This window comes from Sardina pilchardus, chromosome 15, assembly GCF_963854185.1.
Source record: "Sardina pilchardus chromosome 15, fSarPil1.1, whole genome shotgun sequence".
Lineage (NCBI taxonomy): Eukaryota > Metazoa > Chordata > Actinopteri > Clupeiformes > Clupeidae > Sardina > Sardina pilchardus.
The window spans coordinates 23,777,430-23,802,373 of record NC_085008.1 but is presented as its reverse complement, the minus strand read 5'-3'; the positions used below and the strand labels follow the sequence as shown (position 1 = coordinate 23,802,373).

Below are 24,944 nucleotides of genomic sequence, written 5' to 3'. Positions count from 1 at the left end.
ACATAAGACTAACCCAATGGCCCCTGAAAGTGCCACACTCAAAGCAACACAACATCCACTGACCTATTTCTTGTGTGAGTTCTGCACACGCAAGCATTCACCTCGCACACGTTGATGTCAATTTATTGTTGTCTTATGCACCACCAACAACTTCCAAAGTGTGGGCAATTTTCTGAACATTCAAAGATTTGGAAAGCCTCATCGATAACCCTCCTCGTGTAATAAATTTGAGTAAAAGGCCACAAATTCCCAAGGAGGCGATACAGTGACTCACAATAGGGAGCCATAGCTTAAGGTGATCTCACTAGCCATATGGAGACCATTTCCTCTCAGCCTTGCCCATCACTACAGAGAGCACCCATGGAGCAAGACCTGGATCAAGCCCTATGCAGGAGCTCTAAAACAACAGTCTGATGAGCCTCCCATACCATCCGAGTCCATATTATTGTTGGTCTTTGCTAATGGTACTGTTTTCAGTGCACTCGTCCTTAACAAAATCCATTTGACACATGTGCTGCCTCTAATTCCTTCCAGCTGTTGATAGGGATCTGACTCGGTCATGGCCGATAGCCAACTCCATGCGCTATGGTGGATTTTCCAGGATTTCAAGACATAATGGAATGCAAACGAGCTGGTTAATTACACAATTGTTCTCAAATGATATTGTAAAGCTGGGACTGTTTTGTTCAATTTTCGAAACGTTTTCACACGTCGTTTCTGTGACCATTCTGAGTAATTCATTCCAAAGACCAGTGCACACTGGAGTAACATCAGAAACGTTAACATGCATGACAATTACACATTGTTTCCACCTTGTTGAGCACAACAACTTAACAGTTGCCTCTATTACGGCCACAGACGGAAGTCCTGGCCATATGAAGGCCGGATGAAGAAAAGTGTGAAATTCAACTGTTAATTGTGGCCACATGTTGGTGCTCTGTCATCCATACTCTTTGGCAGGGAAGTGATGGAATCATTGTGTCTTTTGCAATAGGGACAATATTTATGACAATCCTATCACCACAATGGAAAAGTAAAACTGTGAAGGATATTTCCCAGAAAGAATATTTCAAGGGGCCTGGGCCTTGTGATTGAAATAACTTGATTCTGTTTAATCTGACCTTAATTATATGTTGTATCTTGCCCTCTGCAAGTGTTTAAAGTGTTTCCATCTTCCCCTTAAGTAAATGTTTTAGTGGGTAGCAAAGCCTCTATGGCCCTCAATGGTAGTCAGGAAGTCATTTCCAGGATGCTGTAAAGTGTTTCTCAACTCCTGCTCTGACACATCCCGTCAGCAAATGTATGTCGTGATGGACTTGGCTTCAGGAGGAGTGTGTGTGTGTGTGTGTGGGGCAAGTGGGAGGAGTAGAAAACAAGTGAGCCATGACTAAGAGGCCCAGGAAGTTCCAGTCTGCTGTTATTGCTGTGTCTGTGCACTGGGGGCCCGCCGCCGGCCGGAACTGTGCACACAGCCTTCCCCGCTGGAGAGTCTGGAACTGCTCTGTGAGGTGACAGTTGCCCCTGAGGCAACTCACCAGGAGGGTAATTAACACATTTTACCATGTGGGCACTGTGGGTTATCCTGAGACCAGCAGAAGTTCCTGGAAATTTGGTGATAGGGTTCAGTTTGACCAATAGTCACAATGTATGTCACAAGGAGTGGATCATTCAGATGCGTGCATTGACATATGGTTATGGTTATGGTTATGGTTATGGCTATTGTTATTTAGCAGACGCCTTTGTCCAAAGCGAACATACACAACATTTCATAAAGCGTTACATTTCCAATGGTTTGAGTGGTCCAAAAAGCTATTCAAGCATGTTTATTCCTAGAAGCAGATTTCCGAATTAATCACTTGAACAAGGCTATAACAACCTTCTCCCACAGTTTAAGGAGGAAATAAGTAACAAAAACCACAGGAAACAAACATTACATTTTTCCAAAACACCAAAATGAACATGACAATGTTGTTTTTTCTGTGATGCCAGTCAAACATGTAATTAAGAAAAGTAAAAACAGACCATTCACAACCACAACAACTCTCAAGGGAATTTTGTTTAAAAAGTGTATCAATACTTCTCTCCTCACAGAGAGAACATGTCGCTGTCTGCATTTGAGTCAATTTCATGACCGGTCTCTGGCCCTCAATCAGCAAAACATTGTCAGTCTTCATTCTGAGTGCTACAATGAACACTGGACTGCTGCGATGACGCATTTGGAACCGGGAGACAATGGCTCACTTCACTGACACAGACATAGCAACTTCTCTGGTATCAGACCTTTCTAATCGCAGTCCATGGGACAGCGGTGCCTCTGCAGCTCCCACAGTGCACAGACACAACACAGGCCAACGGAACCCCAGCCTGATAGAATTACAATGTTCTCCTAATATTCCTAATTTAATCTTTGTTTAATCTCCCTCTCTCAGACAAGATGGTGCTCGTGTTTCATACAGAGACTCAAACTCTTTGTGCACTGATGTCTTGCAGCAGAGTCAATTGCACAGGGTGTATTTCATTTGGTTTTGTTTGTTTATCAAGATTTAAATGGATGTCAGAAAGCCTCCACATAGTGAGTTAGTGTGCATAAATAGGTCAGATGGATAGATTTAACAACTTGCCTCTTACTGTGCTAAGCATTTAGGCAAGTTTTAACATTTTTGAAAGGGAAATGGATAACAGACTGTCAGTCAGGCACTCCTACTTCCATGTGAGAAGTAGTGCCAGAGATATTTTAAAACAGAGGAGTGCTGATCCAGTTGGGCCTGGATGAAAGTGCATCGCCGAGCTTCTGTGGAAAATGAATGTCTGTTATGGGTATCTGGGATTCATATTAAATATGCTTGTGAAAAATGTAGAAAATGATACCAGATTTATCACTCCCTCTGCAATCTTATCTGAGAAACCGATTCAGAGAGATAGCTTAGGGTAGGCTACAGCAAGGAATTTGTTTTATTGCTTAGGATAGCCCATAGATCAGATGACTATGGCATGATTCTGGCTCTAATTTCAGTGGCTATTTTAAACTCATTTGCTCACGTTAAATCAAGTTAGGGTGGCCGCCTGTGCAATCAGGTGCAGTGAACTATAGATATTTTTGTGAGTCTACCAAGCATGGCAAATTGCATCACATTTTTAACTACTATACTGCTACTAACTGCTACTATAGTATGTAATATAGTGTGTATATATACATAAATATAAATATATGAATTCACACAGCCTATTTAAACAATTATATATTTAAAAGACAAATCCAATTGCACAGCCTACAACTAGGCTAATTGGAATTTCATTCTGATTCATGATAGACCAGTCACTAGGACACCACCCTGTGGCGCTCTTTGAATTACAACATTTTCGTAGCCTACTTTATAGCAATTCGAATAGTTGGGCCTAATTAGGCAGATATTTAATGGTAGGCCTAATCAATTCTTTACATGTAGTATAATCAAAAACGAATAAAGAGAGTGCTTTAATAAATCTAAGAAATGTGTACCTGCCTAAGCTATGTAGGTAGGTCTGATTTTCTGTGAGTGATCTGTAAGGGTATGCTAAAACTAAACACCCTACATGGGAAATTGAGGGGATATTTTGTTAAATTCATAATTATGTTGCCAACGCTTTGCCTAAACTGCTGGACGAACTCTTTTTGGCCGTGACAGTTATCCGTACTTAAACCCTCCCCTCATGATTCTCTAGGAGGGTAGTGATGAAAGATGGCAGAAGCTCCTCCATGTCCCAGCAACCGGTTTTTCTGTCATAGGTGCTCGACAGAGATCAGTCCCCGTCTCCCTGTGAGTAACAACTGGGTGAAGCACACTTGCTAGACACAAGTTGCATATTTTAGGAGGGCTTCGGATAAGCAACGATCCCCTCGATTTGTAAATGGCCTCCAAGCTAACGTTAACGTACCCTAACAACTTACAATGTGTCAAGAATCAAACTGCACTTAGCATGTTAGCTGGACAAGCTAACACACTAACGTTATAGCCTAATATAAATTGCAGTCTAGATTAATGGTACACTGTGCTTAACTGTTACTCAGTGGCGTGTATTTTCAACCTCTACATTAAATTAGGTGTTTTATCCACCAGGAATGTTTATTTTCTGGTCTTATAGTGGTTACTTGCTAGCTGGTATTCATCGATTCGCTACAATACCCCAACGCTAATGTTAGCTGTTCAAATGTATCTCCCTGCTAGAATTGCTTTAAATCAGCCAGGGTTCAGTGTGTGCAGCTCCACGATTGACTTCTTGTCCTTCACATGTTCTTGACTTGGTTACACGCAGGAGACTTGATTGCTTGAAGTGCTCTACTGTGTCAACAACAAACAGCACATACCGTAATATCAACTACAGTGCTCTAGGCATTGCAGTGGTTCGTAAATGGTGTGCCGTGAGATTTTCAGGAACCCAATGTTTTTTTTTTTACAGGCTCATGAAATAGGCTATTGGACTATTTTCAAATTTAGTTTAAGTAAGTTAGTCACAAAGTGGTGGCTATGAAGTAACAATAGGTCACACATATATCATCCAACACGGTCAACTTCATGTGAGCAAATGTCTTCTCACTGTGTCCTTCCTACTTACCTGGTCTGACCAACATTATTGCTCATTGTTTTTTAATCTCTGCTTGCATTATCTGTCCAAAGGCATAAAGGCAAAGGCTCAGCTTTCACTTACTTAACTTGGTAAACGTACTTTGGCTATTGTTACATATTTCATCATTGTTATTGCATTATTCTTGTAAGTAATACAAATTGACAATGACTTTCTTTTTTCTGCAGAAAATTATGTTGTAAAGTCTGTCTTGCAGTCAAGTCTTGAGTTGTGCTGAGATCAGCATTGATACAGATTTAATGTGTAAACATTAACATGTTTCTCAGCAATCTAACTCATAACTCACGATACGATTTCTGTGAAATTGTTTATCTAACAGTCCATACCAGACTGAACTGGTAAACATGCTGGTTGTGTTTTACAGGATTACACATGCCCTCGTTGTGATTCTGGTTTTATAGAAGAGTTACTGGAGGAGAGAAGGTTTGTATATTCTTGATTTGTGTATGTTTTTTTTTTTAAATGAGAAATGTGTTAGATAATAAAACAAGTGCAGAGTTCAGACCATTTTCAGTGCAAAGTCTGTGACTGAAATGTAATTGTGCACATCACAGCACATGTAGCTCTATGCACATTCTCTTTTTGTTTGTTAGATGCCATAATAAAGGTCCACATTGTGGTGTGCCAGTTCCCTATGCTGGAGCCTGTGCAACGACAAAGCTGTGATTTAGACACGGTGACCATTTTGCTGTTTATTTTTCATTGAAAGAAGACATTTGGGTCATTCTGTGTCAAATCAGATTACGTTGTTGCTGTAACATCCAGGGTTGTGCAGAATTCAGAAGTGCATTAAGAATGAGAATTGATTGATCAAGTATTGATTTGAATTGAATTTGAAGGGGGAAAAAATCATATATTTTTTAGTTCATATATAGTGGGCATACAGATTTTAAGGATAACAAGGGACAGTTGTGTTTTGCCGTCATTTTCAAAAGAATATTGTATAGTGTGGTTGCTAGTAGGAGCTTGGAAATGTATGTAGAAGTAGCTCAGTGAATGGACATTTATTGTGCAAAGTTTCAATGCTGTACCATAGGTAATTAGATAGAGTTCCTCTTTTGCTAGAGTGAATAAGCAGCCGTGTAACAGTCAAATTAAGTGCATTTGTCTGAAGGAAATGTTACAACATTGAGAAGCTAATAATTTGTATTCTAACTGATTAAGTATTGACCATATCTCTATATAGTTTATAGTTTACATATGCTATTTTTGTACTATATAAATGACCAAAAATGGCTACCACACCTTTATCCTTAATTTCTCCATGTGCATGTGTTGTGGATACCTCAAATATTAATAGGAATTAACAGGAAGTGGCCATCTTTAAACTGTTCCCACAAAGTTGGGAGCATGGAATTGTCCAAAATCTCTTGGTTATTGCTGAAGAATTCAGAGTTCCTTTCACTGGAACTAAGGGGCCAAGCCCAGTTTGGGGATAGCCCCTTCCTATTCTAACATGACTGTTCACCAATGTGCAAAGCAAGGTCCATGGATGGATGACAGAGCTTGGTGTCCTGACCTCAACCCAATAGAGCACCTTTTGGATGAATGAGAGCCAGTCTCCAACATCTGTGTGTGACCTCACAAATGCGCTTCTGGAAGATTGGTCAAAAATTCCCATGAACACTCACCTAAACCTTGTGGAAAGCCTTCCCAGAGGAGTTGAAGCTGTTATAGCTGCCAAGAGTGGACTGCCGTCATATTAAACCCTATGGATTAAGAATGGGATGTCATTTAAATTCATATGCGAGTCAAGGCAGGCAACCTAATACTTTTGCCAATATAGTGTATGTTTAGTCTACACTACAAGTCAAGTCAACTTACTTCCATAGCACATTTAAAAGCAACAGCATTGCACCAAAGTGCATTACATCAGATAATAATAATAATAATAATAATAATAATAATAAAATAAGCTAAATAAAGAAAATAACAAACAAAAAATCTCAACCTTATAGATGACAACAGTGGCCCTTGTGATAATATTAATAAACATAAAAACAAGAATGAAAGAAAATGATAAGGAGTTAGAGCTAAAGTAACAGAGGACAAAAAATAAAATATGGGGCAGAGGTAAAGGGGTACATAGTCTGGTGCCATTACAGTTCTTGCTCTTTGGTGCACTGCAACGTCTGACTCCACTAACAACATTCCATTCATTTACCCTTCAGCACAGAAAATGGGTCTACATCAAGCATATCAAGCAGTGACCAACACCAACAACAGAGGTTTGAGGTTTGTGAAATGTACTTCTTTTCTTTTCAGTTTGTGTATACAGCCAAGGACTTAAAGTAAAGTAAATGAATGAGAATCTGTTGGCCATATTGTTGACCATGGCACATAATCATCATTTGATCGTGTTGTCCTTGCACAGAATATGGACCACCATTTGTTTACGTTTCCCTCGGCATATGGGCAATTCGCCCTGGGCATCTTTGATGACCCCTTCGACCTTGGGTCAGGGTTGCCACCGGAAGACAATCGGGAGGCCGAGAACAGACGGGAACGTGAGATGGCATCTCGGCAGCGGTACGGTGCCAGGCAGCCCAGGGGACGCCATGTCCCAAGGAGGCACACAGTCCGGCACGAGGGTGTGCCCACACTAGAGGGGTAAGCGCCATGCACCCGTTGGTCACTTCATTGAATCACTGATTTATTCGCTGCGCTGATTTGCAAATGTCTTAATTATCGTTATGGTATTTAGCAGACGCTTTTGCCCAGAGCAAGATAACAATACAGTACAAAATGTACAAATAACAATAATACAATAGTTACATTTAACAGTAACGTTAAAGGTTGGTAATACTACATTAAGGAGAATAGCAATAATAAACAACAATGTCAATTCAATCAATAACTTAATGAAATAACTAAATACTATAATATACAAACATTAATATATAGGAAACGCTTCATTTTAAACAGTGCATTTTGAACAGATATGTCTTTAGAATGATATGAGTGATATTTATGTTTGCCCATGACTCTCCTAGAATCATTCAGCAACTGGTGAATGGGATAATTGCACCCACAGCAATGCCAAATATCGGTGTGGGACCATGGTAAGGGTGAAGATCAGCATTAGAATAGAATATATAGAATATATATATATATATATATATATATTTTATATATATATATATGTGTGTGTGTATATATATATATATATATATATATATATATATATAATGTTACATTTATAATTTCTCTGTTTAAACACGATTGTGTATTGAAATTGAGCTTTAAGAAAATCTCTCTTTTTCAGGGGTGTTCTTCACTCAAACCCAATGGATTATGCATGGGGTGCCAATGGCTTAGATGCAATCATTACACAGGTACACACACCGTATACAGCACAAACACTAGTCAGGCAGTGGCAGTCAAATGTTCAGATTACATTTATGTTTCTGTCAATGTTTATGCCAAATACAACTCTGAAATTTAAGACATGTTTTTCCATTATGAAATTCCATTTTTTATTATTATTTAGCAGTCCATTAAGCCGATCAATTATCTGAATACTTAAAACAAGACTCTTTTTTTCCCCCTCTCACCAGTTACTAAATCAGTTTGAGAACACTGGCCCACCGCCAGCAGATAGGGAAAAGATCAAAAACCTCCCTACGGTGGAAATCACAGACGAACATGTCGGTGAGTCTGCAAAGAACCCCATTCGTCTCTGGGCACTCAATCCCTTGCTCCATCTTTGTCTTTGAACACAGTATCACTAGTAAACTGTCTGTCAGTTTCCCTGAATCCTCTTTTGATTGTTTTTTTTTTTTAAGGCTCTGGACTTGAGTGCCCGGTGTGCAAAGAGGACTACAGTGCTGGGGAGATGGTCAGGCAGCTGCCGTGCAATCATTTGTTTCACAACGACTGCATAGTGCCCTGGCTGGAACAGGTGAGGCCAAGCCCGAGGAGTATGGGGATTAGTAGGCTGCCCTTAGATGTGACGAGGCAATGGATTTGTCTCTAATACCTGTTGTGGATATTTACCGTGTGTGTGTGTGTGTGTGTGTGTGTTTTGTGTGTGTGTGTGTGTGTGTGTGTGTGTTTGTTTTTTTTTTGTTTTTTTTATGTTCCCCAGCATGACACGTGCCCGGTATGCCGGAAGAGCTTGAGTGGCCAAAACACGGCCACGGACCCACCCGGAATGTCCGAGATGAACTCTCCTCCTGGCCCTGGGAGCGGAGAAAGCCCTCCGAACGATGACCGCATGCCAAACAACTCTTAAGACCAGATGCTCCGAGTGGCTGCCAACGCACTTGGCCTCCTGCTCTTGGTCCGAGTATGTGGCCCCGGGGCCTCTTCAGCGATAGGGATTTGACCAGCCCTGTCAGTTTGGTGCGGATGACATGACGTATACAAATCTATACATTGCGGGCAGCCCTACCTCTGCCCCCGAAAGGTCTCCGTGAAACCTGGCCCCTTGCCAGCTGGACCGTTGCGCGTGAGGAGTGAGCGGCTTCAGGGCTCCGGAGCGCCTGCAGGCAGTGGGTGGGTCCGTCCTCTAGGGGGCCTCGTTCAGCTAAAGAACAGGAGGATTCCTTGAACTGCAGACATTTTGCTCGTGCTCAGTCTTTCTCAAAGAGGGAAGGACCGGGCATGCTATACTTTCTCGAGGAAAGATTTATTATGTTTAATATTTTGGCAGCACAATTAAGGCGATAAAGGAGAAATTATATGTTATGTGCTCACGTGCTGACCTATATATTATTTTTCAATAGAGCCCATATCTGTGAAAATGGCTTGTGCTAACTGTTTTGACGATTGTTAGTTTTTTAGAATCTGAACTTGTAAATGTATGTAGGTGTTGTTGGGACTACAGTTGTACAGAGCCCTACCCGACCTCTGGGGGTAGACTTGTGGGACAGCAACCAGATGTGAAGCTCTGAAAGCTAAGTCTAAACATTCAGATTAAAAGGGAAACATGACAGAAGTCACACATACACACACACACACACACACACACAACACACACACACAGAGGATAATCTATTAGTGGTGAATATTTTAGGATATAGTTTGTGTAGTGTCAGAATAGAAAATGACACATCTGATTATTGTGTGGTTGTGAAAAGCCAGCTGCCCTGCTGAAAGTGGCATTGCCATGGTGAAGTTCCCAACACCAAGACTGATGACATCCTCTGCTCTATTGCAGTCACCAAGCATTCACATTTAGTCTGCTGTAAAGCAGCTGACAACTGAAACTGACACAACCTTGCAGGATAGGAAGGATGACTGTCTGTCTGTACTATAAGAAGATGCCATCACAGATTCAAATGGTGTGTACCAACCTCACTGCAGATTGAACATGGCACATCTTGAAAATAGTAAACTGTATCCTGAACCAAGTTATGATTAAGAAAATCTTTATTGATATGAGTCAGACTTGGAAATGGGAAATATTGCTGTGAGACAAGTCATGCCAAAACATTATTAATAATGTTAATGAAATGGAATGTGCCATGAATAGGTTTTGTCTGGTTCTTTTGAGGCAGAATCAAGAATGCTTACATTCATTTTTTTTTTGTCTGTTTTGTTATGTGTCTGTCAACCCACATTTGATGAGTAGCAGCTATCAGAATATCAGTTACATTTCTGTTACAAAACGTAAGAAATGTCGAGTTAGTCACATTTGCTAAGCTGGTAAATCATCCATAACATCCAATTATTATTGAGGGTTTTTTTAGCATGTCATACATATATTTACCACTGTACTGCCCAGATATGTGGTACTGTACATAACCCAACACCAGTACTTGATCGACAGATTCAGTGTGACATTATGTTTAGTCTGTCACCATACCTTTTACTTGTAGAGTTTTCCCAGACATATTAAGCATAGCCCTACTAGAAGGGCTTCAGTGAAGATCTCCACTAATGAATAGCTAGTTTAGGACTAGGGTTAACGCCATGTCTGGGAAACCAGCCCTTGAAATCAGGCATCTGGGAATTGTCAAGTCAATGTAAAATGGAAATGAAGTCAAACTATTAATGTTTAAGCACTGTTCTGTGCCTCAAAAAATAATGTGGTCATCCCCTTGTAAGTATTTTACATGTGCACATATTTGCTGTTTTATACTGAAGAGAACTGACATGCTTTTTAGTAGATAAATTCGTACAGTAGAGTCGTGGCTGAATCATGACAACATGTTTTATTCTGTGAATGAAATTTGAGTATTTTATATTTTGTCCATTGTGTTTACATTGTTTTTAATTAGCATAGTTGTAGTAGTAGTACTGTAGTCTGCAACTTCTTATTTCTCGATTAGTCTTGCAACAGAACAGTGTGGTAGGTTGCAGTGATGTTTGGTCGAGCACCAAAAATGTAATACATGTTCTTAACACTAGAAGGAGACACACACAACGCAACATTAATGTTCTGAATTTATTATTACATTAAACATGATTTGTAATGTAACAAAACACTAGGCTGGGTGAACCCTGCCTAAAGATTGAGCTTAGTGTGGTGAAAACCAGACTAACAAAACACTGATGCCCTGGAAAAATACCCAGAGCCCAGTTAACCTATTCAGTCATTCATTTCAGGTCGTAATTTAAAATATATCCTATGTGACGGGTGTGTTTATAACCACAAGCCTTTCAGTGGCAGGAATGTGTTGTTGTTTTTTCAGTCCCTTGTGTCCAACTATCTTAATTACTGACTATGGGACTCAGGTTTCTTCTAGGCTATTCAAATGCATTATTTTGTTCAGTGGCATAAACGTTTATGCCTTTAAACAAGACAGCTGATGCTGACCAATGATGATTTAGGCTACCTCAAAAAGTAATTTACCAATAACCTACATTCTACAATTATTCCTCATGATTGCGAATGCTTATTACAGTCTACGACAAATGCACAAGTTAGGGTTTGACTCAGTTCTTCACATTGCACACCCTATTTTTCCCCGGACGTGGTGACGCCCCAATGTGTACGTGCGGGTTCACGACTACGCACGAGGAACAAATAGAGGACGATCGACTGCGGTCAACCTCATTCTTGATGAGCGGTGGCACTTGAACATTTCATATAGCAGCCATAAAATAATTTGGTTTCAGTGTTGGGTAGCTGTACAGCCATCGTACACCAAAAGGATACCGTCAAAATGAGGTTACTGTTGGGGTTTGTTGCCCTGTCGTTATGTGTTTACCACGCCGACGCTACGACAGGTAACGTTAAGATTTTTTCCCCTGTTAACGCTAACATTCGCCTTTGCTAAGCTAAGCGAGTTGCTATCACACGATAACACAAGCAATGTTCTATGTCCACAATCATTACGCCTCTGACTTTTAAATGATAAGGTTGATGGCTTGGTCATGTACCACAGTTATTTGCCTTTGTATAATGGCGACACACAAGCTAACAACGTTAACGTTAGCTAGCGTAAATTAGCTACGATGGTGTTATGTTGAGTTCGCTGAATGCTGTCAGGTTTAGAACCACAATGTTAGCGACCGAGGAATTTTTGCTAGAAATGCTAACAGTTCGCGAACAACGTCTAACCAACCGTTGGTTATTAACATAGTTATGACAGTTTGATAGATTTGGGCGAAACACTCTAGAATCTTTGCTTGTCAGCATTCACTAACACTAGCGTTGTTGACTGTGCTCTGGTGTAAATTGGTTGGCACTGGTAGCAGTTGTCACAGCATAACGTTAAATCACATAATTGCTAGAGCAATATAGCTAACTTAGCTAACCACACAAATTCGTCTCTGAGTTTTTACGGAACAACCTCAGCTACATTTTCAATTGATGTTGAAATGAAATTGGCCTCCGGGGAAACGTCCATTTTGGTGGAGTTCCTAACCATCGGGACATTCAGCTTGCGTTAAACAAGAACTATCGTGAAAGATGTGTAATGTAATAGTCAACGTAATATCATCTAAAGATGTGTCTTGTCGCGGAATTTAACAGCTAAACAGCATGATGGATACATCGCCATTCAACATTGGAAAACAATCCGAAACACTGCCAGGGATAAATAGTGAAATCGGTAGAGAAGTTATTTCAGCATTAGCCTGTTATTCACATTGGTTCAGCTGGTCATGTGAACACACAGTAATGTAATTGTACATTTGGCTAAATTAACCAACATACAAATAACACCAGAAAACTATGCTCACTAATGTTAGTTAATCCCAACTCGCAGAGCGTATTGTAGTTAAATGTAGGTGTTAGATCTAACGTTTCAGAAAGATCACAGGAAGACTATCTTGTTGAATGGAGGCTACCATTTCCATCAGCTGACATGACGAAACCGGTGTAGACCAGTTTGTCATGCCAATCGGAGAGAAGCCTTGTCCAGGCCTTTTGTCCGCAAGTTTCTGCGCAACATTACCTTGATGTTTCACAGTAAACCTTTCGTGAAAGCTTGGTTTATTGAGCAGAAATATTATTCACACACATCTCAAATATTTGGATATGTAACAGTAACTTTTAATTTGTGTCACCCACTGATTGCACTAATAATTTGTTATATTACGTCGAGACTAGGGCCAGTATTTTGCATTAATACACACACACACACACACACACACACACACACACACACACACACATAAAAACTAGCTTTGGTAATGGCAAGATAAGACCATTATCCCATACAATCATCATTAGTGTCTAAAAACCCATGTCCTGTAGCAGTGCAGACTTTCTATCCATGGAACACAAAGCCCTGTTAACAGGTTATGTAATGTATTTGAAATGGTCAAATTAAACACCGTTTAATTGGCCTGGGTGTAAAGGGTTCAAAACATGAGGATTTTGTACATTTGATTTGAATATTCTACATTGAAATGGTTGCAAATGTGAAAGTTGGATTGTGGTGCTTGTTTACATGTTTACTATATTGTCGTCATTGTTGCAATCAGTTTTAATGAATGACACTTAATCCTGGTATAAGCTGCTTTACACTCTTGGATGGAAATAGTGCCGCACCAAACACAGCAGAGAAGACTTAGCTGGTGTTAAAGTGAACCAAGTCTAGATTGTCTCCAAACAAGGCTGTCCCTTGCACCAGGCCTGCATGTTGGTTGGCAACCGTTCGAGTTTAACTGAAATATCTTATCGTCTGCATTATTGAGTTGTTGTGGGAAACATTGTAGAATTTACTGGTTAACCAATTACTGTTTTCTGCTTAGTAAGGTTACTGTGGGAACATGTTCTTTGTCCTTTGCTCGGAGATGTTTGATTGCACCTATTAATCACTGGCTGTTGTACAACTACAGCAGAGACGGTTTATAAAGCAACTATACAATCTTTGACTACAGCCTGGTCCAAGAGGATACCAGGGAAGACACGAGGGGCAAGTGTGTTAGCTTGCTGGCTCTTGGCATTGATGGCCCAGACAGAATTAAAATTAGATTTCCCTCGAGCTCTGTCATGCAGTTCCAGCTTGCCTGCTTTAGAAATTAGGTTAGTGAAAACAGGTATTATATTTTTTCCCTGCTGGAAATAATCAAGGAGAGTGGGTATTCGGATGTTCTCGCGCTGCTTTGGTGCTCAAAAATATTACTTTTTCAATCATCATTACTGTTCTTAAATTTAAACGCTAACTGCATTTGGTTTTATTGAGATCAGTATGTTCCCGGCTGATATCTTTTTCGTCATAAAACCTACATTCAGTAGAGGCTGGCGATTCCATGTGGACTCAGACCACTCATCCAGGCAAAAACGGATTAACAAAATTTCAGAGTGAACAGCATAGGGCTACACTGCACACAAAGCTAGAACCTCAATTTCTCTACCAGCCACCCATTTTTATCTCGGAGGCACAAATGGAGGAAAACGTCATGGCACTGAGAGTGCTGTTATTGTGAATCCCAGGGTTAGATGATAGATAGATAGATAGATAGATGATTGTGCTAGACTTTGACAGGTCAAAAATCAATAGGCCTACTCTGTTGGTAGTGAATAAATAATATACTGTTTGGACTCTGACCAGGCCGAACATTTTAGTTGCAGTACAGAGACAGTTTTAGAATATCGTGCTTATTTTTGATGGAAGCCTCGGCTCACACAAGTGCTTGTATTTCACTGGACGAAAACATCCTGCAAAGTGACGTTTCACATGCTAAAACATCACCAAGGTCCCTGAAGTCCAGTCTGATATTTACTCAGTTTTTGTGCTGCTATTGGCTTGAAGGTGACCTTTCATAATAGTGTAGTGGCTCTTAGCCTTTCGTCGTAAAGGGCGAATGTTATTTACAGCCGAAGGCATGTGAAACCAGTCCGTTGATTTCGACATCAACGGTCAGGGCCGAGAAGCCCTTACATGTGCTCGCGTCTTCCATTCCATTCTTTACTCCCTCTCTCTTGCAGTTTAGTCAAAACATGAAGGTGTGCGCTCATTCTACACAAAGAAGTAAACATACAGTCTTTCACTTTATTCCCCCGCCCAAGCAAAGAAAACTTAGAACCTGCCGTTTTGATCTCAGCACTGGTCTTTTGTAGATTGTTGTTTCAGCATGCTTCCATTTTCCACCCAGGTTTTATATAGTGTGTGTATTGTTTCAGGCCCGGCCTGGGGAATCTACGTGAGGTGGCTCTGTTGGGGGTTTAAACAAAACACAAGTTGTTTTCCAGTACAAGAATGTTGTTCCTCCCGCTCTCTGTTGGGAGCATGACACTGCCCAGAAATCCCTTTGCAAGGAGATTGGGTGTCCGGGGTGTTAAGCTTTTCAACTATGAACTTCAAGGGAAAGGGTTGGTGGGAAGGAATAGTGGTTGGGGGGGGCTTGAAGAGAAGAATGAAGTCCATCCTGGTAACACACACACACACCCAAAAGATCAATTTGAATGAGATCACTCCTCAGCTTGTGCTGCGAAATGATCCCATTCACTTTCTCATGATTTTTCATCTTATTTGCTTCTCATTTTCATGTATATTATTTTTGTGTGTGTCTTGTCATCCGGTATCAGGGATTGCATTGCTTCTTCATGATTTTCATTTGAACTCATACTTTTTTTCCCCCTCTTAATCATCATGGTGTTCAGTATCATTGCATCATTCAAAAGAATGAAAAGGAGAATCATGAAGTCGCTTTGGTTAACTGAAAAAACGGCTAAGGATTAATAATAATAATAATAATAAAAAGATGACTTAAGTAGCGTAAGGTCTCAGTTATACTTGCTGTTAGACCAAACGTACACATGCAACCTGCACCGTCCTGTCAATATATTTGCTGCAGCAAACGCAGGCAAAACGCATGATACTGCATGTCTTCGCATTTTGCGGACGCAACGTGTTATCTTGTGTCGACGTGCACGGCCAACACACCAAACGAACGCAGAATATGCATGGCAGCCATGATTAGGGATGTAACGATACACTCAACTCACGACTCGATATGGATCACGATTTTTTGTTCACGATACGATTTTATCACGATTTTTTTTTTTTTTTTGATATTGATGCTGTTTGAAGAGGTTGCTCCAAAGAAAATCAAATTGCACCACTCCCTCTCCTTCCAAAGTATTACGTCCTACACCTCTCCTCTTAAAATAAATGGCAGGCCCTACTCTGCCCTGCAAAGCAAAAAGGCAGTAACTATGCAGAGTGCAAGCTGATTTTTTTTTTTTTTTTAAAGTTATGCTGTTGCTTAGCCTTATGGTTGTAGTTAATGTAGCAGTTATTGGAGGTTTATTTTTTTTTTTTAACTTTACATTAGCTTATTTTTGGTACTTATCAATCTTCATAACAACTTAAATGTCATGAAAATTATAATAACTAATTTTCGACCAAAAATGCAGTTACTGCCTTTCTGCTTTGTAGGGCAGTACTGTTATATGCTACATCATTATAGTTGTTCAAGTGCACACACTAAATGGAGAGCTAGGATTAAAATTCAGACTGTGCCTTTAAATAGGCAACTTTTTCCATCTATCAGCACAATGCTACAGTAAGCCATTTCCACTAAAAAAATCAGCTCAATATTATGTGCAAGACTGATGTTTACCAAGCATGCAAACGTGTTAATCTCTTAGCACTATCGTCATACGTTTTCTCATAGTGAGATGGCTATCCCGACATATGTTCTGATGTACATGGGGCGCACGGAGGTGAACGGCGGGACAAACGCGAAATGACAAGGTGTTAACTAAACAATTGAGTAGACCTAAGGTCGACAGGCTTTGTGGTTAAAACGATGAAAACCAGTAGGTTAGTCTGTCACAGCTAACTTCGTTCAAGCACAGTAGCTTAGACTAGTTTACACGCACAGAAATTAAAAGTCAATATCAGCATCACAAGATTGCTGTCATTATCGGAAAATCCAGACACGTCAAACTGGACGCGAACGCGTGGCAAAAACAAAACAACTTCATAAATGATGTCTTTTTCAAACCTTGAAAACACCACATTAAAATCCAAGCATTTTCAAGGATTTCAAGCACCCATACGAACCCTGACACACACACTCTAGTTCAAAGTTGTTGCCTACCGTCGTCTTCCCTCGTTCTGTGCCCCGTACCTAGTGACATAAGTCACGTGACTCATCGCGATTCATTTTTTCTATCAACCGGTGCGAATCGTCACGCATTTGTATCGATTTTTATTCGTGTCACGATGCATCGTTACATCCCTAGCCATGATGCGTGTGTATGTGTCGTTAGCAGCAAGTATAATGGGACCTTCATGATAGCTGAACACCATGTCTGTTTCTAATGTGTGCCATGTCTGTTTTCACTCACTAATAATCTGTTTCTCTCTTCTTTTTCTTTTCTTTTCTTATTTTCCATTTCATCTGTTTTGTTATCTGCCCCTCATCCATTTAAAAAAAATCACACCCTTCTGTATAAATGATTGCACTGACTCACACACATGTAATCAATGGGCATGTGTTGTGTACTGTGGGTGTTTGGGTGGTCACTTCCAGCGGGCTTCATTAAGTCGCCCCTGTCCCAGATGAAATTAATAGGCGATAGTGCGGAGCTGCACTGCGAGGTTATAGGCAACCCCATCCCCGAGGTGCAGTGGTGGTTTGTTGAGGGCGAGGAGCCGGCTGAGATCTACACCCAGCTGTTTGACGGGGCGCGCGACGACCAAGTGCGGATCAACGCCACGTACATCCACCACGCCACCAGCACCCTTTACATGTCCAATCTCACGCTCAACGACACGGGCACGTACGAGTGCCGTGCCTCGAACGACCCCGACCGCAACGACCTGAGGAAGACGCCCAAAATCAAGTGGATCCGCTCCCAAGCGAACGTTTTAGTGTTCGAAAGTGAGTGACGGCACGGGGGTTGCGGGCAGTCCACCACCGAGAGGGTGGCCAGTGCTCTAGCTCCTGTCCGTCATCCCTTTGAACCCGCCCTCTGCTCCACCCACCTCCCCATTGTTCCAGGCGCCCTCCTCTTACAGGAGTTCGGCTGGGAATCGAGACCCCCCTCCCCCAGTTCTCCACCCATAGCCCTTCCCACCAGTAGTCCTCGCCTAGTTCTGCTAGTCTTACCTTCCCCGTACTCCATTTTCCCCTGTATAACCCTTGGAAAGCAGGAAATGATTTGTATCAGATTTGCTTTCTAGTAGAGGTTGTTGGGTATTTGTCATGCTGTGTCCAGATTATGTCAGCCTGATTAGCTTAGCTTTCCGCTTGTGTGTTTTCTAAGTCTGATCAGAAAGAGATTTAGGTTGATATATAGAGATTAATATGTACAGTACTTGAATTCTTTTCCATCGGAAAGCTGATTTTCCTGTAAAGAACACGGCAACTGGACTTATGGCAAAACGCAGCCACGGGACTCTCTTTCTCTCTCTCTTTCTTTATCTCTCTCTCCCTCTTGCTCTCTCTCGCTCTCTCTCTCAGTATGTTAACCCACTGCCCCCCCCCTCTTCTATTTGAAATTCCTCTGTTGAACAATCCTGCACCTTGCTCCTCTTTGATGTTCTGAGCTGTGGGTTCTCCATGCCTTACTGGCTGAGCTGCCACTGCCTGTGTTCATTACACTTCTCCCTCCTTGTGGTTCTTAGCATAGTTCCCGTTCCTCGCCCTACAAGCATCAACCTTCTCCGGTCTCTTTAGTGGTTGTTGGGAGTCCCCTTTGGAGTGTGCTTTGTCTGTCCTTAGCTAGAGATAGACCTAAGCTGCTGCAGTGAAGGGTGATTGTGTTGTTTGTTGGCCTTTGTAGTGGAGTGATGAACAAAGCTTCTACATTAGGCTCAATAATATCTAGCCATCTAGAGAGTGTATTTTGTATTTTGTATAGTGTCTCTTTGCATGATTGCCAATTCCACCAAAGGGTTTTAGATATGTGCAGCTGCTGCCAGGCTTCTTGCCATTGGCGTAGCTGGCCTCCTTAGACTGGTGATCTTTCCATCGATGACTTGGACCTCCTAATTCTTGTCTCTGTCCCTGTGCACGTGTGCTCACACAGGTGCCACTATCTTGACCAGTCCTGAGTCTGTGGTCAACCAGACCAGTGCCACCCTGTCCTGCAACATCACCAACCCACCCTCTCCAATCAAGGGCAACCACTGGATGAAGGATGGCACTGTGATCACGAAGACCAGGTCGGAATCCGCTGGCAGCACCACGCAGTTCACGTAAGTAACACTCACATTGGTCCTCCCTCCTGCCACTGCAAACGGCAAGCCTTGTAGGTGTGGCGAGCGCTGCCCTGTCCTTAATTTATGTCCTGGGAAGTTAAATACAGCCCTCTGTTTGACACATGCAACCTTGGGGAGCAAACCAGACATGGGATGATGTGTATTTATGTTGTGTGTGCGTGTGTGTGTGCATGTGTGTGTGCAGAAACCTGTCTTTTTCTCTTCTCTCGTTCTTGTGCTCTCTCTGTAGCCCCGTTTTTTTTTCTTCCCCCTCTTCCCCCTGTATTTCCCCCGCCCCACCCTTGTCTCTTTCTTTCTCTGGGTGCCTCTCATTCGTCTTTTTTTTTTTTATCTATGCTCCCTTCCTTCCTCAGTCCTCATTCACACTGATCTAGATAAAGAACGATGGGGCGACAACAATCGAATAGTCTATCCAGTGTTCCTTATAAATCAGTGGGAACGAGCCGGAGGGCCGAGGAAGGAAGGAAGGTTTCTTTCTCTCGTGTGCTTCCTCATCCTCCCACCCTCCCTGGCTGCTGCTGCCGCCCCTGGGCCCCACGGCCCCACAGCCTCACAGCCTCTGCGTGCACAGACGCCCACTCTGGTGTCCATTAGCAGCAACGCTGCGGGCTGCACAGTGGCGCCTAGCGCGGCTTGAGCTGCTCTAATCTGGACAGGGCCGACGTGCAGCTTTGCCTGTAGCCCCTGTGAGGGAGGGGGGGGGGGGCGTTGGGTGTGGGTGTGGTAAGCAGCACTAGCCGTCCACTTGCGCTGACCCTAATTGCCCAACAAATCAGAGCGAGAAGAATCCCTGTGAGAAAGAGAGCTGAACGAAGAGAGGAGTGGGGGAAGACTGGAGGGAGAGAGAGGAATGAAGTGAAGGATGGAAGGAGTGAGCGAATGAAACGATGGGAGGGAGAAGGGCTAAATCATTTGGGTAGAGATATCATAGAGTTGGCTTTTTAGCTTGGTGTAGCCCAGTGGAGTCGGACATGGCATGGCCTTACGGCAGCTCTCTCATGCTATGCCTTACGGTGTAGGCTGTCTCTTGACCAGCATGTAGGGGGAAAACAGGTTGTAGGTGATTAGCATGTAGGTGGCTAATTCTTTCTGCATACGGTCTCTCATTTCTAGCATCGAAACCATTGGGAACACTGATGGAGGTGTGTACACCTGCGTCTTTGAGACGGACCCCATTTCCCAGAGCACCATTGAAGTGAAGAGTAAGTCCTCTGTCCTTGGTGGCAGGCAGCACATACACGCATGTACAGTACTGTAGGTCACAGCACAAATGTCGTGTATATTTTGGGAGCATAGCAATAGCATGTCCATGTAGGAAGGCATGTCTGACCTGCACTTCTTCTCCGTGTAGCTGTTCCCCATGTGAAGGCCTACAAGGACTCCGAGCATGGCAATGAGAATGATAAAGGAGTGATGGCCTGTGTCAGCCATAGCTACCCCCCACCTACTGACTGGATGTGGTACATGGTCAAGGAAGATGGTAGCAACATGGTATGAATCTCGTTCAATGTGATATTAGACCATCAACAGGCATGACCTTAAAATGATTTTGGCAGTGTTGAATCATGTGGAAAATTGTGCACTTTAGGCAATCGCCAATGGAACCGACCGGTATGAGATCAAGAGCCAGCCCAACAAGACCTATCTGTACATCTCCACACTGAACATGGAGACCGACATGGGCGACTACATTTGCCAGGGCCAGAACGAGCTGGGCGTGGCCTCGGCCAAGATCCACCTGCGCGTGCGTAGCCGCCTGGCTGCCCTGTGGCCCTTCTTGGGCATCGTGGCTGAGGTCATCGTCCTCGTCGCCATCATCTTCATCTACGAGAAGAAGAGAAAGCCCGACGAGATCACCGACGGTAAGGGCCGCCAGCCGTCCGCCAAAGTCTATCCTAAGGACAAGTAGAATAGCTCCCTCCACTTCAAGCAGCCAGGACAGCGGCCCTCCTAGTCCCCCCCCAAAAAAACCTCACTCTCCACCATTGCAGTAGATATCTCACATTTCCTTATTAAAGTGCTCTTGTCTCCCCCAAAACAACAGTGTGACTTACTCTTCCTCTATAGCACTTGTTTTTGGAGGTTTCCTTTTAATCTGTTTAATCTTGTACATTTTTCTTACCTATAGATTTTTTACATTCGTTATTGTATTGAAAATGTGTTTTATTTTTTCCTCCATGATTTGTCAGTTGTTAGTATTTCGTTTATGATTTACTCTTGTATTCCTCTGTTTGCTGCTGGTTTTACGTTTTGGTAAGTGCTGAACTGCATGCCAGGTTGGAGTGGGTTTTGATGAGATTCATTTATTGAGCCAAAAAAATAGAGAAAATGCGCTTTGAGAGTTGAGGTCTGAATGCACTGCTTTTCATAGCCTAAACCATATGCCTTTAATCAGTGGTGAATGCACAGCTCTTTCACTGGTGTCGAATTCTTTTTTTTTTTTTCCTTGAGGGACAAATCGAAAGGAATATATATACACTACACATTTCTGTATAATAAACTAGTCCATAATAATCTGAAGGTGTAAGCTTTGCTGCCCAGTACCAGTGAAAGGGTTAAAGAAGTTTTGATGTGCTGCATCGTGTAGCAAACACACACATCAAAATAAAATGTCATCCAAATGAAATTGGCTACTGAGGCCAAGAATGTAACTTCTAGCAGTTTTTTTTTTTTTTTTCCCCTTCTCGTGAGGGCGGTGTCTCATATTGCATGCCGACTGCATCCTCTCTGCTCTGAAGCGCATGCGTGTGTCAGCCTCGGGTAATTGCAGTGTCATCGGTCCGCTCTAATCCGTGGCCTCAGGCGAAGGACTGGGGGCTGCCTTGTGACCGCCGAAATGACCGGTCCTGTCAATCGTCCAGCTGACCGACCCAGCCCTCCACAATGCCCTGAATGCTTCATTTCCCTCTCAGCTCACATCTGCACTTCATTTAGTTCTAACCGCTTGTTCTTGCAAAAAAAAATAAGGTTCCTTTTGTTTTTGTGTTTGGTTTTGGTTTGTTTTTCCTGCTGTGCTCTTTGCATGGAAACAGTGGTCTTCTATCAGTGCAAGGATGCTCATTAAATCGGCTGAATACAGTGGTGCAGTTTAATGAAGGGTCAGAGGTCAGAGTCACTTGCTCCAACATCACAGCTTTGCTAATCAAGGAAGTAGGGAAGGGCGGGGCGTGTTGCTTCCACAGGCCAGCTGTAGGTCAGTGTTGCATGTTATGAAACTGATTTGGTTAGATTACCCAACCCATTAGCTTTTTAATTTTAAATCACACATTTATCCCCTGTGGATGAACTTGCACAGAAGCCACAGCTCTGTCCAAGCCAAAGTAGATGTCTTCTGTCATTATAGACACTACAACTTAATGTTATTGCCACAAACACTTGCGCTAAGGACTGCCTAAGAAAGGGCGGCCTCATTTGGACAGCAAGGAGCTGCTAGCAGCACGGACACACACTCCGCTCACACAGACCCAGATGTTTGTTTGGGACAAGGAAATCCTGTGTTCCGATATTCACAGCTCTGTGGCCTCCGTAATCATCATCTTAATCTCACACACTCTCTCTCTCTTTCTCTCTTTCTCTCCCTCCCTCCCTCATTTCAATGTGCTCCTCTGTGGGGAAACACAGATGACGACTCAGGATCTGCACCATTGTAAGTATAATCCACTATTAGCGTTCTCTACGGCCATAATCCTGCGGCTGAGCATTTTAAAGATATGCGATCACTTGATTCGCTCGCATTACACACAATGCATGAATGTTCTCCTGTGTATAAGAAGGCCACAATGTAAGGCTCCAGCCCACATAATATGTACTATTGTTGTTTGTGCTCCCGTAGGAAGACCAATGCTGACACAAACCACAAGGACAAGAACGTCCGGCAAAGGAACTCCAACTGAGTTGTGTCAGGAAGGTGAGTGTGAGCAGAAGGTGTGGCAAAAGCATCTGTTCAGGTCTCCCCACCCTGGCTGTTATGGCCAAGGGGGAGACCTGAATGAGTTGATTTTTTTTTTTTTTCTCTCTCTTGACTTTCCTGGTGAAAGAAGGTTGTCTAATGGAATATCTTTTCTTCTCTTCAGGTTTCCATATGACTACTATACAAGAGTTCTTACGAGGAGCGTTGAATTGCTGAGTGGCACACAATCTAGTGCATCATGCAATTCTATTTTTTTTTTTTTTTTTTTTTTATGACCTTTTTTTATTTTCTTTTTTTTCCCCCTTTGTTGGCTTGAGTGTACATGTGTGTAGGGATAATGATTTGGTTTCCTCTTGCTCTTTGTAAAGAAGCAAAACTATATATATATATATAAATATATATACAAATGTATCTATCTATGTGTATTACTCCGACCTGTTGTGCTGCCAGCAAACTAGTATGGAGGCTTCAGATGGATGTTTGCATGTTTTTGCAGTAATCAATGTGTGTTAGTGACAACCATTTGTGAATGTGGGAATGATGACGTTGTTTGTTCTTTTTGTTTTTCTTCCTGCACTGTCCCTTCAGGATATTTTTTTTTTGCTTTTTATCTGTGATTTTTATAAAGTGAGGAAAGTCTCGCTGAAGTCTGGGATGAGAGTATCTCCTGACCTTAATGCATCAACACACTAACACACCCTACTGTGTTTGAGGTAGAGACCAGAGGCCTCTGGTTGTTGTTTTGATTCTGTTTCTAATTTAAGCCTTAATGCCAGTCCATTGTTGTTTTATATGCTCGGGTTTCCTAGAAGTGTAGTACTGTTGGTGAAACTGTAATGCAGTAATCTAAATGCAATACCAAGACTGCACAATTTGGAATGATTTTTATGAAACCACCACCTTTTGCATTTCCTTCAACCATGCATATTTTAATTAAAGTGTTTTTAATCACGTGTACAAAGATTACTAGGAAAGCTTTTAAAGTAGAGATTACTTTCCCATTGTGAGTTACATCGACAGAAAGCCTTTTTGTGAGGATTTTCTGTAGATGTAAGGACCAAGATCAAGGAAGGACCAAGAAGAAAAGATGTGCCATCACTGCTCTGGATAAGTGATTTATGCTGAAGTAATATTTTTAATTACATTTAAAAGATTTGTGTACATGGTGTATTAAATTATTTTGGGAGTCATTGGTGAACACAATTGAAACAAATCCATTCAGTGAAGGCTGATCCTTGCTCCTCCCTCATGTAGACCATGCAGAAGCCATACTTTGAGGTATACCCATTTAAAAAGTTGTGTGAGTGTGTATCCCTTTCTAGTTTAAAAGTATACTAAATATTAAAAACCCTTATTAGAAGTGTGTAAATTATTTTGCCTGAAGCAACATAGCAAGCAGAGTTCTAACACTGTCACCTGTACTGACTTGCACAATCTCAATAAAGTTATTTGATTTGACACTTTGCCTGAAGATATGTTGTTCCGTCGGTCTGTAAATTCCACTGGGGTTGATGAGACCCTGCATATACTGTAATTCCACACAGACACCCTTTTCTTCTAAAGATCTTTTTCTTTTTTGTGTTTTCACCTTTTTCAGTTGTAGTAGGCTATATCGTTGGCTTAGTATGGTGTAGAGGTGTAGCATATATAGCATAGCATTTTTTTTTAAATTATATCTTATGCCCTCCATGTAGTTTCTGTGTTGGTGACCAATTTCATTGGACACTGGTTTTTGGACCCTTTTATAATTTATTATGTTAATGGACAACTTAGTTTGGGGAATTACCTACTTAAATCATAAGACCATTCTGCAAGTGGATGGTAGTTACAGA

General features: G+C 41.9%; 3 protein-coding genes across 4 annotated transcripts; all 3 read left to right on the top strand.

Annotated features, from left to right (window-relative positions):
• Nucleotides 1-3,662: 3,662 nt before the first annotated feature.
• LOC134058322 (E3 ubiquitin-protein ligase RNF126-like) lies at nt 3,663-10,811 on the top strand. The gene is made up of 9 exons (XM_062515589.1): nt 3,663-3,797; nt 4,988-5,046; nt 6,795-6,858; nt 6,998-7,233; nt 7,617-7,685; nt 7,889-7,958; nt 8,181-8,274; nt 8,409-8,524; nt 8,711-10,811. The coding sequence occupies exons 1-9, from the start codon at nt 3,720-3,722 to the stop codon at nt 8,855-8,857; spliced, it is 933 nt and encodes a 310-aa protein (XP_062371573.1). The 5' UTR covers nt 3,663-3,719; the 3' UTR covers nt 8,858-10,811.
• Nucleotides 10,812-11,601: 790 nt separating this feature from the next.
• Nucleotides 11,602-24,570, top strand: bsg (basigin). Of its 2 annotated transcripts, none has more exons than XM_062555378.1 (8): nt 11,602-11,799; nt 19,010-19,178; nt 20,316-20,404; nt 20,554-20,693; nt 20,791-21,064; nt 22,836-22,848; nt 23,035-23,109; nt 23,276-24,570. In XM_062555378.1, exons 1-7 carry the CDS (start codon nt 11,736-11,738, stop codon nt 23,093-23,095), a joined length of 810 nt encoding a protein of 269 aa, XP_062411362.1. In that variant the 5' UTR covers nt 11,602-11,735; the 3' UTR covers nt 23,096-23,109; nt 23,276-24,570. The 2 variants fall into 2 exon arrangements, with proteins under 2 accessions (XP_062411362.1, XP_062411361.1); XM_062555377.1 differs by having other exon boundaries at nt 11,607-11,799; nt 22,824-22,848.
• LOC134101663 (basigin-like) lies at nt 17,223-19,002 on the top strand. The gene has a single exon (XM_062555379.1). The coding sequence runs from the start codon at nt 17,463-17,465 to the stop codon at nt 17,865-17,867; it is 405 nt and encodes a 134-aa protein (XP_062411363.1). The 5' UTR covers nt 17,223-17,462; the 3' UTR covers nt 17,868-19,002.
• Nucleotides 24,571-24,944: the final 374 nt, after the last annotated feature.

What these genes read in the sequence shown, in the direction of transcription:
- LOC134058322 (XM_062515589.1), top strand. Translation starts at nt 3,720, where the DNA reads ATGGCAGAAGCTCCTCCATGTCCCAGCAACCGGTTTTTCTGTCATAGG. An exon ending in AGATCAGTCCCCGTCTCCCT is followed by an intron (nt 3,798 to 4,987) that starts GTGAGTAACAAC and finishes TGTGTTTTACAG; the next exon opens with GATTACACATGCCCTCGTTG. An exon ending in AATATCGGTGTGGGACCATG is followed by an intron (nt 7,686 to 7,888) that starts GTAAGGGTGAAG and finishes TCTCTTTTTCAG; the next exon opens with GGGTGTTCTTCACTCAAACC.
- LOC134101663 (XM_062555379.1), top strand. Translation starts at nt 17,463, where the DNA reads ATGGGCATGTGTTGTGTACTGTGGGTGTTTGGGTGGTCACTTCCAGCG.
- bsg (XM_062555377.1), top strand. Translation starts at nt 11,736, where the DNA reads ATGAGGTTACTGTTGGGGTTTGTTGCCCTGTCGTTATGTGTTTACCAC. An exon ending in GAGCACCATTGAAGTGAAGA is followed by an intron (nt 20,405 to 20,553) that starts GTAAGTCCTCTG and finishes TTCTCCGTGTAG; the next exon opens with CTGTTCCCCATGTGAAGGCC. An exon ending in GCCCGACGAGATCACCGACG is followed by an intron (nt 21,065 to 22,823) that starts GTAAGGGCCGCC and finishes GGGGAAACACAG; the next exon opens with ATGACGACTCAGGATCTGCA.